Source organism: Corythoichthys intestinalis, chromosome 2, assembly GCF_030265065.1.
Source record: "Corythoichthys intestinalis isolate RoL2023-P3 chromosome 2, ASM3026506v1, whole genome shotgun sequence".
Taxonomy (NCBI): Eukaryota; Metazoa; Chordata; class Actinopteri; order Syngnathiformes; family Syngnathidae; genus Corythoichthys; species Corythoichthys intestinalis.
This window is the reverse complement of record NC_080396.1, coordinates 25,206,331-25,220,833: the sequence shown is the minus strand read 5'-3', so window position 1 is coordinate 25,220,833 and position 14,503 is coordinate 25,206,331. Positions and strand designations below refer to the sequence as shown.

The 14,503-nt window shown below is 40.2% G+C and overlaps 1 protein-coding gene across 17 annotated transcripts in view; it reads left to right on the top strand.

Moving 5' to 3' along the window:
* Positions 1-1,947: 1,947 nt before the first annotated feature.
* Positions 1,948-14,503, top strand: part of LOC130907881 (protein unc-80 homolog) — an 89,950-nt gene continuing 77,394 nt past the window's right edge. For all 17 annotated transcript variants that reach the window (XM_057823498.1, XM_057823513.1, XM_057823506.1 and 14 more), the window contains exons 1-7: positions 1,948-2,186; positions 2,419-2,467; positions 7,454-7,610; positions 8,584-8,927; positions 9,440-9,563; positions 9,641-9,705; positions 10,572-10,717. In XM_057823498.1, coding sequence (XP_057679481.1) covers positions 2,095-2,186; positions 2,419-2,467; positions 7,454-7,610; positions 8,584-8,927; positions 9,440-9,563; positions 9,641-9,705; positions 10,572-10,717 — 977 coding nt within the window. In that variant the 5' untranslated portion in view covers positions 1,948-2,094. The remainder of the gene's footprint in view (positions 2,187-2,418; positions 2,468-7,453; positions 7,611-8,583; positions 8,928-9,439; positions 9,564-9,640; positions 9,706-10,571; positions 10,718-14,503) is intronic.

Genomic DNA, 14,503 nt, shown 5'->3' with positions numbered 1-14,503 from the left:
CAGTGTATTTTCATAAGGCATTTTTAGTACGTTTTTCCCGTATGCATCTAAACAAAACAAGTCAAAAGCGCACAATAGTACTTTGGGTGTCAAATTCGCTTGATGTAGCACGTTTTGCCGATGTAGGACATTTGGGCAGTTTTTCCTAAGCCTATGATGCACCTTCCCAGCAAGTTTGAGAACATCCGATTCATTGTCTGAATTAAGCAAGCAGATTCCAGTTAGTTATGAGCATACCTGTCAACCCGAGGCCGTTGGCAATCTTACAAATAGTGACGTATGCCCTTACAAATTGGTGACTAATCTTACATTCTATATAGCGTGCAATATGAAACAAAAATAAAACTAAAATTTTTAAAATAATATAAATTTATTGGTAATATTGTCACATATAACCTGGTGCAATCAAAGAACAGTATTTTCAGCTACTTCATGATTATTAAAATCTAAAAGTGACTTTTGTTATAATTTTATGTAGCACTTTTTGCAATTTCTATCATGTCTTTTGATGGCTGCACTTCATGGCACTTCAGCTCGCAATTCAGATTAACTTGAAGGTAGTTCGTTAGTGTGTTATAAATTAAAATGGTCTTTACCGATGCAAACTTACCGATGCAATCTTTGAGTCAGGCAACATATCTTTTGCTAATTCTGAGAAGTAATCAGCAATAGTTGCAGACAAATTGTGTTCGGCAACAAATTGGCAGAATAAAAACTCCGCTTTCGTCACTTTTCATTCTGCAGACTGCATCTTTATGACCAGTGTTGTTAATCTTACTTTAAAAAAGTAATTAATTACAGTTACAAATTACTTCTCCCAAAAAGTAATTGAGTTAGTAGCTCAGTTACCTGAATGTAAGAGTAATTACTTATTTGGCTAAGTAACTGGTGTTACATTTAGTGTTTTTATTCTTCTACATTTAAAATATTTTTTTTTAAAAAACAAAAAAAAACATAACAACCTTTGCTATGTTTGGAAGTCATTTAATGTTGTGAATCAACCGTTAAAGTTGTTCAAATTGCTCAAGTTTTTGCATTAGCTCCCTTCTGTCTACTTTCGGCATGTGAAAGTTTTAAAACTGTTTCATTATTTAAAGATAGATTCAAGTCAAGATTTTGCCAATTTAGGAGTATTTTAGATAAAAAGTTACTTAGGTTCGCTAGGAAGGTTCACTACAACAGAGCCTTTCTGAGAAGTCTACTGCTAAAAAATGGGGCTGTTTACTAACGCCGCCGAGTCTGACTCTTGGTCATTTTGCATGTAGTTCTATATGCATGTGATATCTAGTGTAGCATCAAGTGGGCGTAGATTGTAGGCTGTCAGCTACAGTCAGGAAATACTGGAGCCACCTAGCCTAGCATCGCATTTGCAACAGCGTCACAACACTCTTCCCTCCTTCCCACTCCCGCTTTTCTTTCTCTGTGTCTCTGACTTTTCTCGCGTCATTCAACCAACGTACTAACGCATAGTAACGCACTTTGTCTCGTTGCCGAAACGGTGACAAAATCCGAACGGAGAAAAAAAAACAATGCACGAAAAACGTACAGAATTTGAACGTACGGCGTAAAAATCTGTGTTCACTTGTACAAATTACGCCGAAACCGTACAACTTGACAGGTATGATTAATGTGATGATATGATTTATATAAAAAAAAAGAAAAAGAAAAGAGTGTTATGAAATGTCTTCAGGCAAAGCAAGAGCACATGGATATTACTAAATTACTATTACAATTACTAAAATTCCGTAAATCGAATTAAAACACGGAGGCTACATTGGAAAACACAGACACTTTGATCAGCATCTGCCACCCACCGCGCGTTCTGTGACCTTTTCGCTGTCGCTTTTGCAATGATGGGCGGTTCTGAAATCTCCTCCTCCCCCTGCCCCTGTCTCGCTCTTGCTCTCTCCCTCCATCCTTTCCTCCGTCCCTCCCTCCGCACGGTGACGGACACTTGCAGCCATTTTACGCAGCACGAATCCAATCATGTCGTGAGAGAGAAGCTCGCCGCTCACCTGAGCCAACAGCCGCCGCCAACCGGTGGTCGCACGCAGGCAGGAGGGCAGAGAGGAGAAGCGGGAACGGGCGGCCAACATGGTGAAGAGGAAAAGCTTGGATGACAACGAGCCGGAGTGCGGGAAAGGAATCCCGTTTCCCATCCAGACCTTCCTGTGGCGGCAGACCAGGTTAGCCCCTGCTGATAACAGGTGTTTGTCGTCGGTCTGGTTACCATAATTGCAGAGGGGTCGGAAAAAAATGTTTGTTTTTGTTTTGTTTTTTAAATGACGAACGATGCCGGTGATGTCACAGCTGGAAATGAGCAACGACATTGACGAATGCAAATGAAGTGCCTCGATGAAGATGTTTTGCCTATTTATTTCTACAATAGCATCTTTTTCCTTTCTCTTCTATTTTCAGTGCGTTTTTGCGTCCTAAGTTGGGGAAACAATATGAAGCATCTTGTGTGGTAAGTCATTTTAACGTTTTCAGTGGTGACTAGCGGTGTGCCAAAACATCGATTTTTAGATTAATCGCGGTTTGACACGTGACGATTCGATTATGATTTATAAATATGCAAAAACGATTCTCGGATAGCAGACAGACGTTGAAAAGATGTTGGATCAACATTTCGCAGTCGATCTGATATCGTTGAATCAACGTCACTTTTGCACCCTCAGTTAATGTTGTTTCAACGTTGAAATCCTTACAAAACTTAAACGTCATTTCGATTATCAACAATATTGGAACAACGCTGAATCAATGTTATGTTTTCGACCAAAACGCCCGCTCGTCCATAATTCAATGACTTTTCAATCATATTTCCTGGTCAATCATAAATAAACTACAGTATTTGCCAACATTAGTTCATCAACTATAAAGCAATGTTAACCCAACCATCGCCTGACATACCACAGAACAACGTTTCAACGTCACTTAACGTAAAAAATTTCGATGTGAACCATACTGATGATTTGATGGAAAATAAACGTTTATTCAATGTAGGTCTGCTATCTGGGTTATCTTCCATAACAAGGGCGTAGGTTTGCATAGGTAGGGACATAACACTGCCAACTTTTCAGCATACTCAAATTGTCCCCATCAACCTTTAAGCAACCTTATATGCATTATATAATGAGTTCAGTTGTACAGGTAATTTAGATTGTCTTCCCATATGTTGTAGGGATAAAATTGAACCGACCATTATTAAGTGAATTATTTTCATTGTGTTCAAACTTATATTTACCCCTTTTCACTTGCTGAATACGACGGTCCCCCCCCCCCCCCCCCCCAATTGCACGTTTGATTAACTAATGACTTGACCGCCCTCGACACACACACACACGCTCACACGCACACAGCCCCGACGGAAATACATGTCGACAACATTCCGGCTCCTCCGAAGACGAAGGATATTAGAAGGATTTTTTTGGCCAGCAGCAGCCACTGTAAGTAATTTAAAAAGACGCCAATGTTGTGGAGGTGGGAATAACACCACTAATTTTGCTACTGAAAGTTTGACCTGCATCAGAGTCAACATAACATTAAACTGTGTGAACTTGCTAACCTGCAAAACTCGAGTAGAAGCTGCTTTCTTTTTGTGTTTTCTACTGTTAACATGAATTAAATTGTGAGAAATGTAGTAAACTCTGCTGGAGACGATAACACCAGAAAAACATGAGCAAGCAGCTGCCTGGAGAGAGACGGGTGCTGCATAACCTCATATGTTGCTTACACAAGTCATCATAATTATAATTAAATAATTACATGAAAAAAAAATTTGGGGGGGGGCGAGCTACCCATACTAGCGTTGAGATCGACTGGTCGAGTGTGATCGACTTAATGGGCACCCCTGATTTAGCATATCAATTAATTGGGTTCATATTCGTGAGTAATGTAGCCCTGACCCTCGTTCACCCGATTTGTTTGGTCTTATTAATGTTCCACCCCGAGAAAAATGTGTACATGCAGTTTATGCTGTTATATCGTCCCTGCTAATGTTGAGACCAAACCTTCCCCCTTGTTCCATAATAACTTAATGACAAGAACACTACTGCTGCTCGCAGAAAAAGTGCAAAAAGCTGTGAAATCAAAGTATTTTTGTAAAAAGAATTCTAATAAGTCTTATTTATTTCTCAAGTCACTTTATGTTTAATGTTTTCCAGAAAATGTGGCATTCATTCCACCAGAGTAATTTTTATTGTATTGTTAATAGAGAAATAAGTAAGCACTGCCTTTGAAACAGTTTATGTTTTTGCACCTGGTGAAAAAGAGCAGCTTACGGGCAGCTTTGTGGAGCATGGGCATGTTTGCATTGTTCCTGTTGGATCATCAGCTGATTGGAAAAGAAAGTAACGGACATGAATTTGTTTGGTTACTTTAATTAATGAATACTGACAAATATACCTTGCTTAAAAGTATGAAATAGCCACAAAATAAGAAGAAAAAATCCTGAAAGGTAGTGGGGAAAGATGCATCGAAATCGTGACGATCATGATCATGTTTAATACTGTGATAATCGTTCAATAATCGAATCATACCACTCTGAATTATAATCGAATCGAATCGTGTGGTGCCTTAGATGGCACATCCCTAGTGGTGACTACAGTGGACAGTTTTATAAAAGCTAACACGTGAAACGAGGTGTTTAAACTGCGGCCCGCAGAAATGAAAATATCATTGAATTTGGGCAGCACAAGAAGCTTAAATTAAGCCTACATTCTGTTGTACTTCTCTAGATGGAGCTATTCACTTAAATAGTTCCACTCCATCAACTCAGGGCTGAAAACCTGACTTGATGAAATCAAATCAAATCAAACAACTTATCAGTGCATCACTCGTTCATTCCATATCTGTTTAAGAAGTGTGTCACACTTAGTGAAGAATGGCCTCACTGAAAAAAGACAACACATCGAAAATGATACAAGTCAAAAATGAATAGAACAAAAATATCATGATAATTCAATTCTCTCATATTCTATTTTTAATTTTGGAACAAATCAAAACAGCAAAAAAATGTGATTTATTTTCTGATTTTTGATTTAAGAATGAGAAAGCAAATAAGTTGTTATGCGTTTTCCGATTTTTTTATTTGAAAACAAGTATTAAGTTGTTATCCGTTTTCTGATTTTAAGATTCTAAATAATACATACTACATATAATACATACATATAATACATGTATATACATAAAGAGTAGAGTAGAGTCTGTGGTTCGCTAGAGAGCATTTGGATGATCCAGAAGAGGACTGGGAGAATGTGTTATGGTCAGATGAAACCAAAATAGAACTTTTTGGTAGAAAAACAGGTTCTCTTGTTTGGAGGAAAAAGAATACTGAATTGCACCATACCCACTGTGAAGCATGGCGGTGGAAACATCATGCTTTGGGGCTGTTTTTCTGGAAAAGGACCAGGATGACTGATCTGTGTAAAGGAAAGAATGAATGGGGCCATGTATCGGGAGATTTTGAGTGAAAATCACCTTCCATCAGCAAGGGCATTGAAGATGAGACGTGGCTGGGTCTTTCAGCATGACAATGATCCCAAACACACAGCCAGGGCAACAAAGGAGTGGCTTCGTAAGAAGCATTTCAAGGTCCTGGAGTGGCCTAGCTAGTCTCCAGGTCTCAACCCCATAGAAAATCTGCGGAGGGAATTGAAAGTCCGTGTTGCCCAACGACAGCCCCAAAACATCACTGCTCTAGAGGAGATCTGCATGGAGGAATGGGCCAAAATACCAGCAACAGTGTGTGAAAAGCTTGTGAAGAGTTACAGAAAACGTTTGGCCTCCATTATTGCCAACAAAGGGTACATAACAAAGTATTGAGATGAACTTTTAGTATTGACCAAATATTTATTTTCCACCATGATTTGCAAATAAATTATTTTAAAATTAAACAATGTGATTTTCTGGGGGGGGTTTTCACATTCTCTCTCTCATGGTTGAGGTTTAACCATGTTGACAATGACAGGCCTCTCTAATATTTTCAAATGGGAGAACTTGCATAATTAGTGGTTGACTAAATACTTATTTGCCCCACTGTATATTGCAATATCCTTATACCTTATATCCTATTTTGTTGCTCTCCTAACTCATTCGTTGCCATTGACAGTGATAGACATTAAATTAAATTTCAACTGGAAAGGCTGGCAATGAATGATCATATATAATGTGTATAGATAGTAGGAGTGGGAACTACAAAAAACTAATAAACAGAAAAAACAAACTTCTGCTGTGAATCGGAATGAGTTTATCTCTAGTAGACTTCCAATCCATTTGAACTGGGAGGGTGCCATCCGTCCCGCTTCAAACGGATTGAACGTCTATGGCTGTCAATGGCAGGCAATGCCAGGCAATGAGGTAATTTAGGGCCATTTAAGGTCATTTACCTGTTGATTTCCAGTTACTTCCTGTTGATTTTGGGTTATTTTATGGATCACTTTCTGTTTATTTTGGGTACAGTCGAGGAAGTGACCAGGGAATCACCCAAATCAATAGGCAGTGACTCAAACTCAACAGGAAATGACCTGCAGATGAACAGCAAGTGACCTGTAAATGCCCTGAAAATCGGACAGGATGACTGTGAATGCACTGGTTGGTAGACTGGGAACGAACATTCCCAGTCTAAATGGATTGGGCGTCGACTACCGTCAATGGCAGCCTTAAAGTTAACTGAGACACTATTATGGTGGAAGAATGTGGTAGGAGGTTGTTGGTTGCTTTTGTTTTTGTTTTTTTAAAACATTGACACCTTTTTAAAATGATATCTCGATTCTTGGCAGGAGCATATCGATAACCTTTTGGGATACAAAGTATCACGATATATCACCATTTTGATATTTTGTCACGCCCCTAAAAGATAGATGGATAGATATTTTTTAATTGTTCATATTATTTATTTTTACTTTTTTAAAAATAATTATTATAAATATACTTATATAAATTAATAAAACGTTTTTTCGTAGTAATTTACTAATTGTGTACCAATGATGGTGATAGGCGGTGATCGGCGTCCACTCCATTTTCCCACTACATTCATTTTTCCCTCCCTGTCAAAATGGATTGGACGTTTAGGGCAGTCAATGGTAGCCAATGAGACAAATGAGTGCCCTGCAAGGGTTCAAAACAATATATCATAATTCGTGCATGAAAGGTTAATATTGCCATATGCGCTGTAAGTAGATAATCCTGTTTCAGCCTTAATTCACCTGCAAAATCAAGTGCACTCTTCATTTTGCATTTAGCAAATTAGTTTTGCCTGCATGCTTCCTCCTATTTCCCAGGAGCAAGAACTCATATTCATAATGATGCCTGTCCAGATCCCCTGGGATTGACACAGAGCAGCCACTGTCTCATGGGCCTCGCCTTACTGGAGTGCAGGGCAGGCAAAGTCAAAGAAAGAGGCTTTAGTTGCTGTCTTATGTGTGCCCTCTGCTTCTCTGTGGATGCCTTCCAGTCCTTTGAGCGTGTCCTGGTTGAGAACAAGCTACACGGCTTGTCGCCGGCCCTTTCCGAGGCGATTCAAAGCATTTCCCGATGGGAGTTGGTCCAGGCTGCCCTGCCGCATGTTCTGCACTGCACCTCTATCTTGCTGTCCAATAGGAACAAACTTGGTGAGGATACTACATTATTGATTTCCTGATGTGAATAGCTACATTAGTTGCAGCAACAAAAGCAGCTACAACAAAAATTGCTTCAATCAATTTGAATGAAATGTAAAAATGTCTCACTGCTGAGAGCAGCATGCCTATGACTCGATGGTTCTCAAATTGGCTCTCCAAGTACCATCATACCTTGCCAACATTGAAATATAGTTTAGGTGATCATATTAGGTGATCTTTATCAAAAACAATATTTTATTCATAAAGTCTTTTTTATTTTGGTTTCAAGAACTTTACCTTTATGTATAGGTTTAACTTACTATATAATAGCCCTGTGCTTAAATTTTTGAGCATTCAAGTGGTATCAGCCACAACTGTTCAGTTTCAATTGTACCTAGAAAAATTGATAGTGAGCTGTAATAATGACTATACCTTTAAAGAAAAGGTTGACGTTCCTGTAGCATGCACAGTTCAAACAATTTACAGTATTCTGTAATTCTTTCAGGTAGCACTGGTGATTCTAGTACCAGATGTTGAGATTGTATGGCCTATTTTGGCTTGTAGTCATAGTTAAACAATAAATATACCACAAACTATCCCAAAACACTTAAATTCATGCATCCTTTCATCCGTTCAATTATCTGTTCTGCTCATCCTCGTGAGGGTCACTGAACCCTTAACATAATTTCATAATTATCTTAGATTACACTTAATAGCCTTACCAATGATTTAATTTTGAATAACTACCATTGTGAACGTTGGCAAGCCGTATCTGTACACCCACTGAACATGTTAGCGCAGTCTCATAGAATGCATTTTTGCAACAACAACTAAAAATATATATATATATATATTAATCTGCCTCCCTTTGCATCAGGAGGACATTCAATGCTTAGATTCAAGTCATAAATTTTGTCCCAACATTGTACATGTTTCTTGTATTATACCATGTCGACATCAACTTTTGTCTTTTGACCTCTGGTAGGTCATCAGGACAAACTGGGTGTGGCCGAAACCAAGTTGCTCCACACGCTGCACTGGATGCTCTTGGATGCCGCCCAGGAGTGCAACCATGAGCCCAGCCTGAGCCACGGTTGGTCTGCCGGTAGCAGCGGTGGGGGCGCCTTCCTGCAACCCGTCGGAAACCAGGGCTCATCGCCAGGCGCACCAGGCTCCTGCTCTAGCTCTGCCCTAGGAGGGTCTGGTCAACATCACAGCAGTTCCCTGCTCGAAGAGGATGAGCATGCTCGCACCAAGTTGTTCCACAAGAGCATGGCAACCGTGGAGCTCTTCGTGTTTCTCTTTGCGCCTCTGATTCACCGGATAAAGGTCTTGACTCCCAAATCGTACCATACCATACATTCTCAACTGAGCTCATTGTGATTTGAGAAATATTAAATGTACCACCAAAACAAGTCTTATTTCATGAATGCAAAAATAAAAGGAAATCAATATACAGTACGTATATTTTGTAAATAAGAGTACAGATTGTTTGACTTCTGATCCAATTTTTCTGTGATATGTTTTGACAATACCGACGTGATTGTGGCCCGATAACTATATTTTTAGACCATTATAATTGATAAAAAACATCATGCGGCCAATACTACATGTATGTTTTTTATTTTGGTTTCTTAAATTAACTGTATTGCAACAAACTTTCTCAGCCAACTAGGGTTAAATCTTGAATCAACTTTTTACTTGGGTTATATTTCTCAGATACTGAACTCTATTTACATTTGTTTGATGATCCTAAAAATTAGGGTAACTGGTAACTATGCAAAAAAAATGAAAAGAGGGCAAAGACTTTTTCACAGCACTGTATACAATCTTTTCTACAGGAGTCAGACTTGACCTTTCGCCTGGTCAGTGGTCTCATAATTTGGCAGCCAATGTGGGAGCACCGCCAGCCTGATATCCCCGCCTTCACAGCCCTCATTAAACCGGTCCGAAACATTGTAACAGGTGACAAAAAAACACATTTCAGATCCTGAGTTTAATGAAGGATTGGGTTTGTTCATTTGCTTTATTTGCTTCATCAGCAAAAAGGAACTCCCCGATCAGTAACCAGTGTAGCCCACGTGGGTCTGGAAACCCTGGTCCCATGGTGAGTGGTATTCACCCAATTCTTGTTTAAAAAAAAAAAAAAAATGATGTAAATTGGTCCCGTGTCGATTAGACGTATTAAGGGAAGATGCTTCAAAAGGCAAAGGTTTTCCTCCCGTCCCAGAGGTGGGATTTAGGGATGGTTGTACGCAGTGGCGGAACAAATGTGAACACTATATACCAGTTCCTCGCATCATCTTATCTTTCTGTTTGACCCTCCCCTTGCCCAACCACACCTCCTTTACACCCACAAACCAGCCCCCCTAGAGCCCCCAGGGAGGCTAGGTTTTTTATAACACATCATCTTACCTTTCTGTTTGACCCCCCTTGCTCGACTACGTACGTCCCCACGAGGCCCGGGCCTAGGTGCTGACACCCCTCCCACCCCACCCAGGCGGGGGATGGGGTGTCTAACTTTGCGCCGAGAAAGCTACAGCAATGTATGTTGGGAGCTACAAATGAAATGAACAAGTCAAAATGATCTGGATTCTTACAACTTATGTTGATATATGCACATAGCATAATCACTCATGTTGCTCACACAACATAATTAACTATGTACAGTTTTTGACTCCCCGACCCCAAAAATACCTTTTTTAATGGTTTTTTTTGGTGTGTTTTTTTTTTGTTAATGCCACCATGTACCCACACTAGCATTGCGATCAATATAATGAGCGCCCTGTTCTATATATACTAAATATAGGATATGACTTTAGGCCCTATCGCCCGGACATGGATCCTGATATTCACACTTCCTGCACACATAAACATTAATGTGTTTAGCCAGAATTAAAGCCGGAACCATTCAACCCTTAATCATCCACAACTAATTGTGTCTCCATCTCCTCCTGCCTGTGCCTCCCGCAGGGCTTTCAGGTTGTCTGTGAGGCTGGCCATTCCGATTCTTCTTCTTCCTCAGCTGCAGGAGAGCACAGCTGTCGCCGCGGTAACTCTGTGGAGAAAAGCGGTCCTTCCCAGCAACCACCACTAATCAAAGGACCCACCAAGAAGAAGTCAGTGCAGCTTTGAACAAAAACACAACAATGTTATTGTAGATATTTTTTTTGTGTTTAGATATATTTTATACATTATGTTACCCACTACTCATCTGTTTTATGCATTCTCCATTGCGATGTCAATACACGCAGTAAAGACCTCCTTGTATGTTCCTTATTTTTGCCGTATGGGGATTCTTTTATGACTAATGATCCTCCGGTAGCAGCAGCGACCCGCATTGACCCCGAGCTGGTGCCATCTTCTCACTGATGGCTGAGCATTTAGCCCCACTGATAGTATGTCTGTGAAGCGCTCAGCTCAGCCCACCCAACCACACAGAAAGATGTGTAATGTTGTCGCTCTGAGCCACACTGTCTCCTCGTGTCAAACGTCCTCAGCTATGCCCATGTAACCGGGGTAATTATGCTGAAGTAACATGCTGGCAGTGTTGCCTGCATGGCTGGCTTGGTTTGGGCTACCCGCGGCTAGTCTGGCAATGCATCAGCTTCCTTTGCAAACTTTGGGGTCAGGGTTTTTGTTTTTAGCACACATAGCCAGGTTTTGTTAGGCAGTTCATGGCAGCTGCCTTTTTTATTTTTAACCTGTCCTGTTGAGCTGCTTTGTCACGGAGAATGGGAATCTGACTGTCCTAATGGTCTGAACAGTTTTAATGTATCACATGGGAGTATGATATACTCCCGTCGTGATTATTCATTGTGTTTCGTTTATTAGGAGAAAGCAGCGAGCAGGTAGGGGTTATAGGGGGACATAAAGGAAATAGAATTGCAGAGACAGAGAAAGAAGAGGACAAGAACAAACAACAACAAGAAATACATTGAACGCCTACACAACGCATGAATATAGTAGTGCTTATGTTAGCTAATTGTATTTCCCATGGACACCATGTGGGGGGTCGTAGAGAAAAAGGAGGTGGGTTGAGTCAAAAAGAGATGTGATTAGGCAGGGTGAAGCGTACACAAATCAGCAATGTGAGGTGTCGAACCCAGTAATATGTGAATCACATGTACGTGTAGATATGGTAACATCCTATTTTATGATGCCTGATCGCTAATCCTGGCACTGACATTCTCTCTACTTCGGTGTGTCTAACTGCAGCCAGTCATGCGTGAATCCCATCAGACGTGTGATCGTTGTGCAGACAAGTGGAAATGCTGCTCGGGGGCTGCCCCAGCCAATTTGGGGGGAGGGGGGGGGGGAGAAAGCGCAGCCCATCCCTCCTCCCAAAGGTCCAGCAACAATGAAAAATAAAATTATTTAGCGCCTGTGCTACCTGTGAACATAGTGGCGCTATCGTTATCTAATTATATTTACCTGTGGACCCGTGGAGATTTTTGTATAATGTTTTTATTTTAGGAACAAACATGAAGTTGATGTACTTGTTTTACTTTCACAGGCCAAAATGATGTGGCCACCAGACTGACATCCGTATAGGATTGTGAAGACTTGTTCTTAGATATTTTCTTGAAGCTGATTAGTTACCTGGTCTTTCCTTTGGAAAGATCAGGTAGTGAGATTCTACGGCCTCCCCCCTATATGTTATTCTGTTTTTTTTTTTTGAATGGGAATCCTTCGTCCCGCCGCGCAGCCCAAACCGTAGCACCGATCGGCACCGTTCAAGTATCGGCACGACCGGAATTCTCACGCGACGATGGGAATTTTTCAAACGGCCCCGAAAATTTTTCGGTTCGTCCGTAAACGGCAATTTTCCGGAAAAAACAAGCAATTTTCAAAATGTATCTAGTCCTACAATTTTTTACCAAATTACATAATTTAGGTATCAAAAATTCCGGGACGGTGAGGGGCATAAAAGTTGTATACAGAATTTGGAAAAAATTTACGGTTCCCCAGAAATTTGACAAAAACTTGCCCATTCATTTTTAATGAGAAAAAAAAAGTTTCAAAATGTATCTAGTCCTACAATTTTTCACCAAATCACACAATTTGGGCATCAAAAATTCCAGGACAGGGAGGGGAATAAAGGCTATTAATACAATTTGGAAAAAATATACGGTTCCCCGGAAATTTGCCAAAAACCTGCCCATTCATTTTTAATGGGAAAAAAAGACAACTTTCAAACTGTTACAAGTCCGTCAATTTTTGATGAAAACACACAAGATGGGCGTCAAAAATTCCGGGATGGCGAGGGGCATAAAAATGACAACGGTAAATTTTTTGATAAAATGTACGGTTTCCCGGCAATTTGCCAAAAACTCGCCCATTCATTTTTAATGGGAAACAAAGAAAAGTTTCAAAATGTATCTAGTCCTTCAATTTTTGACCAAATCACATAATTTGGGCATCAAAAATTCCGTGACGGTGAGGGGCATAAAAGTTGTATACAGAATTTTGATAAAAATTACGGTCCGCCGGAAATTTGCCCAAAACTGTCCCATTCATTTTTTCTAATGAGAACATTTCCCATTCACTTACAATGGGATTTCCAATTGAATTTTTTTTACATTGCATTGATGCCATTGACGGCCACGCATGTCGAATCTATTGATGCCAATGTACTTGGATTCAATTGACTTTATGGATGTCGATGCCATTGACGGCCATGGACGTCCAAAATGTTTCCCATTCATTTTCAATGGGGAAAAAACTAAATTTCCCCAAATCAACAGATAATGACCAGATATCAATAGGACCTGTCCCCCAAACATCCCTGACTCCATTGACGCTTATAGGGGGTGCTGCCATTGACGTCCATGGACGTCCAAAATTTTTCCCATTCATTTTCAATGGGAAAATTTTTTTTCCCCCAAATCAACAGAAAATGACTAGATATCATTAGGACGTGTCCCCCAAATGTCCCCAACTGCATTGCTGCTTATGGAGGGTGATGCCATTGACGTTCATTGACGTCCAAACTTCCCATTCATTTCCAATGGCATTTCTTCATGTTTGTTCATTTTATTGATGCCAATGTACTTGGATTCCATTGACGCTTATGTAAGTTGATACCATTGACGTCCATGGACCTTCAAAACTTTTCCCATTCATTTTCAATGGGAATCCCCCCCCCCCCCCCAAATCAACAGAAAATGACTAGATATCAAAAGGACGTGTACCCCAAATGTCCCTGATTGCATTGCCGCTTATGGAGGGTGATGCCATTGACGTCCATGGACGTCCAAACTTCCCATTCATTTCCAATGGCATTTCTTCATGTTTGTTCATTCTATTGATGCCAATGTACTTGGATTCCATTGACGCTTATGTAAGTTGATACCATTGACATCCATGGACGTCCAAAAATTTTCCCATTCATTTTCAATGGGAAATTTTTTTTTTCCCCCAAAATCAACAGAAAATGACTAGATATCAAAAGGACGTGTACCCCAAATGTCCCCGATTGCATTGCCGCTTATGGAGGGTGATGCCATTGACGTTCATGGACGTCCAAACTTCCCATTCATTTCCAATGGCATTTCTTCATGTTTGTTCATTCTATTGATGCCAATGTACTTGGATTCCATTGACGCTTATGTAAGTTGATACCATTGACATCCATGGACGTCCAAAAATTTTCCCATTCATTTTCAATGGGAATTTTTTTTTTTCCCCAAAATCAACAGAAAATGACTAGATATCAGTAGGACGTGTCTCCCAAATGTCCCCAATTGCATTGCCGCTTATGGAGGGTGATGCCATTGACGTCCATGGACTTCCAAACTTCCCATTCATTTCCAATGGCATTTCTTCATGTTTGTTCATTCTAGTGATGCCAATGTACTTGGATTCCATTGACGCTTATGTAAGTTGATACCATTGACGTCCAT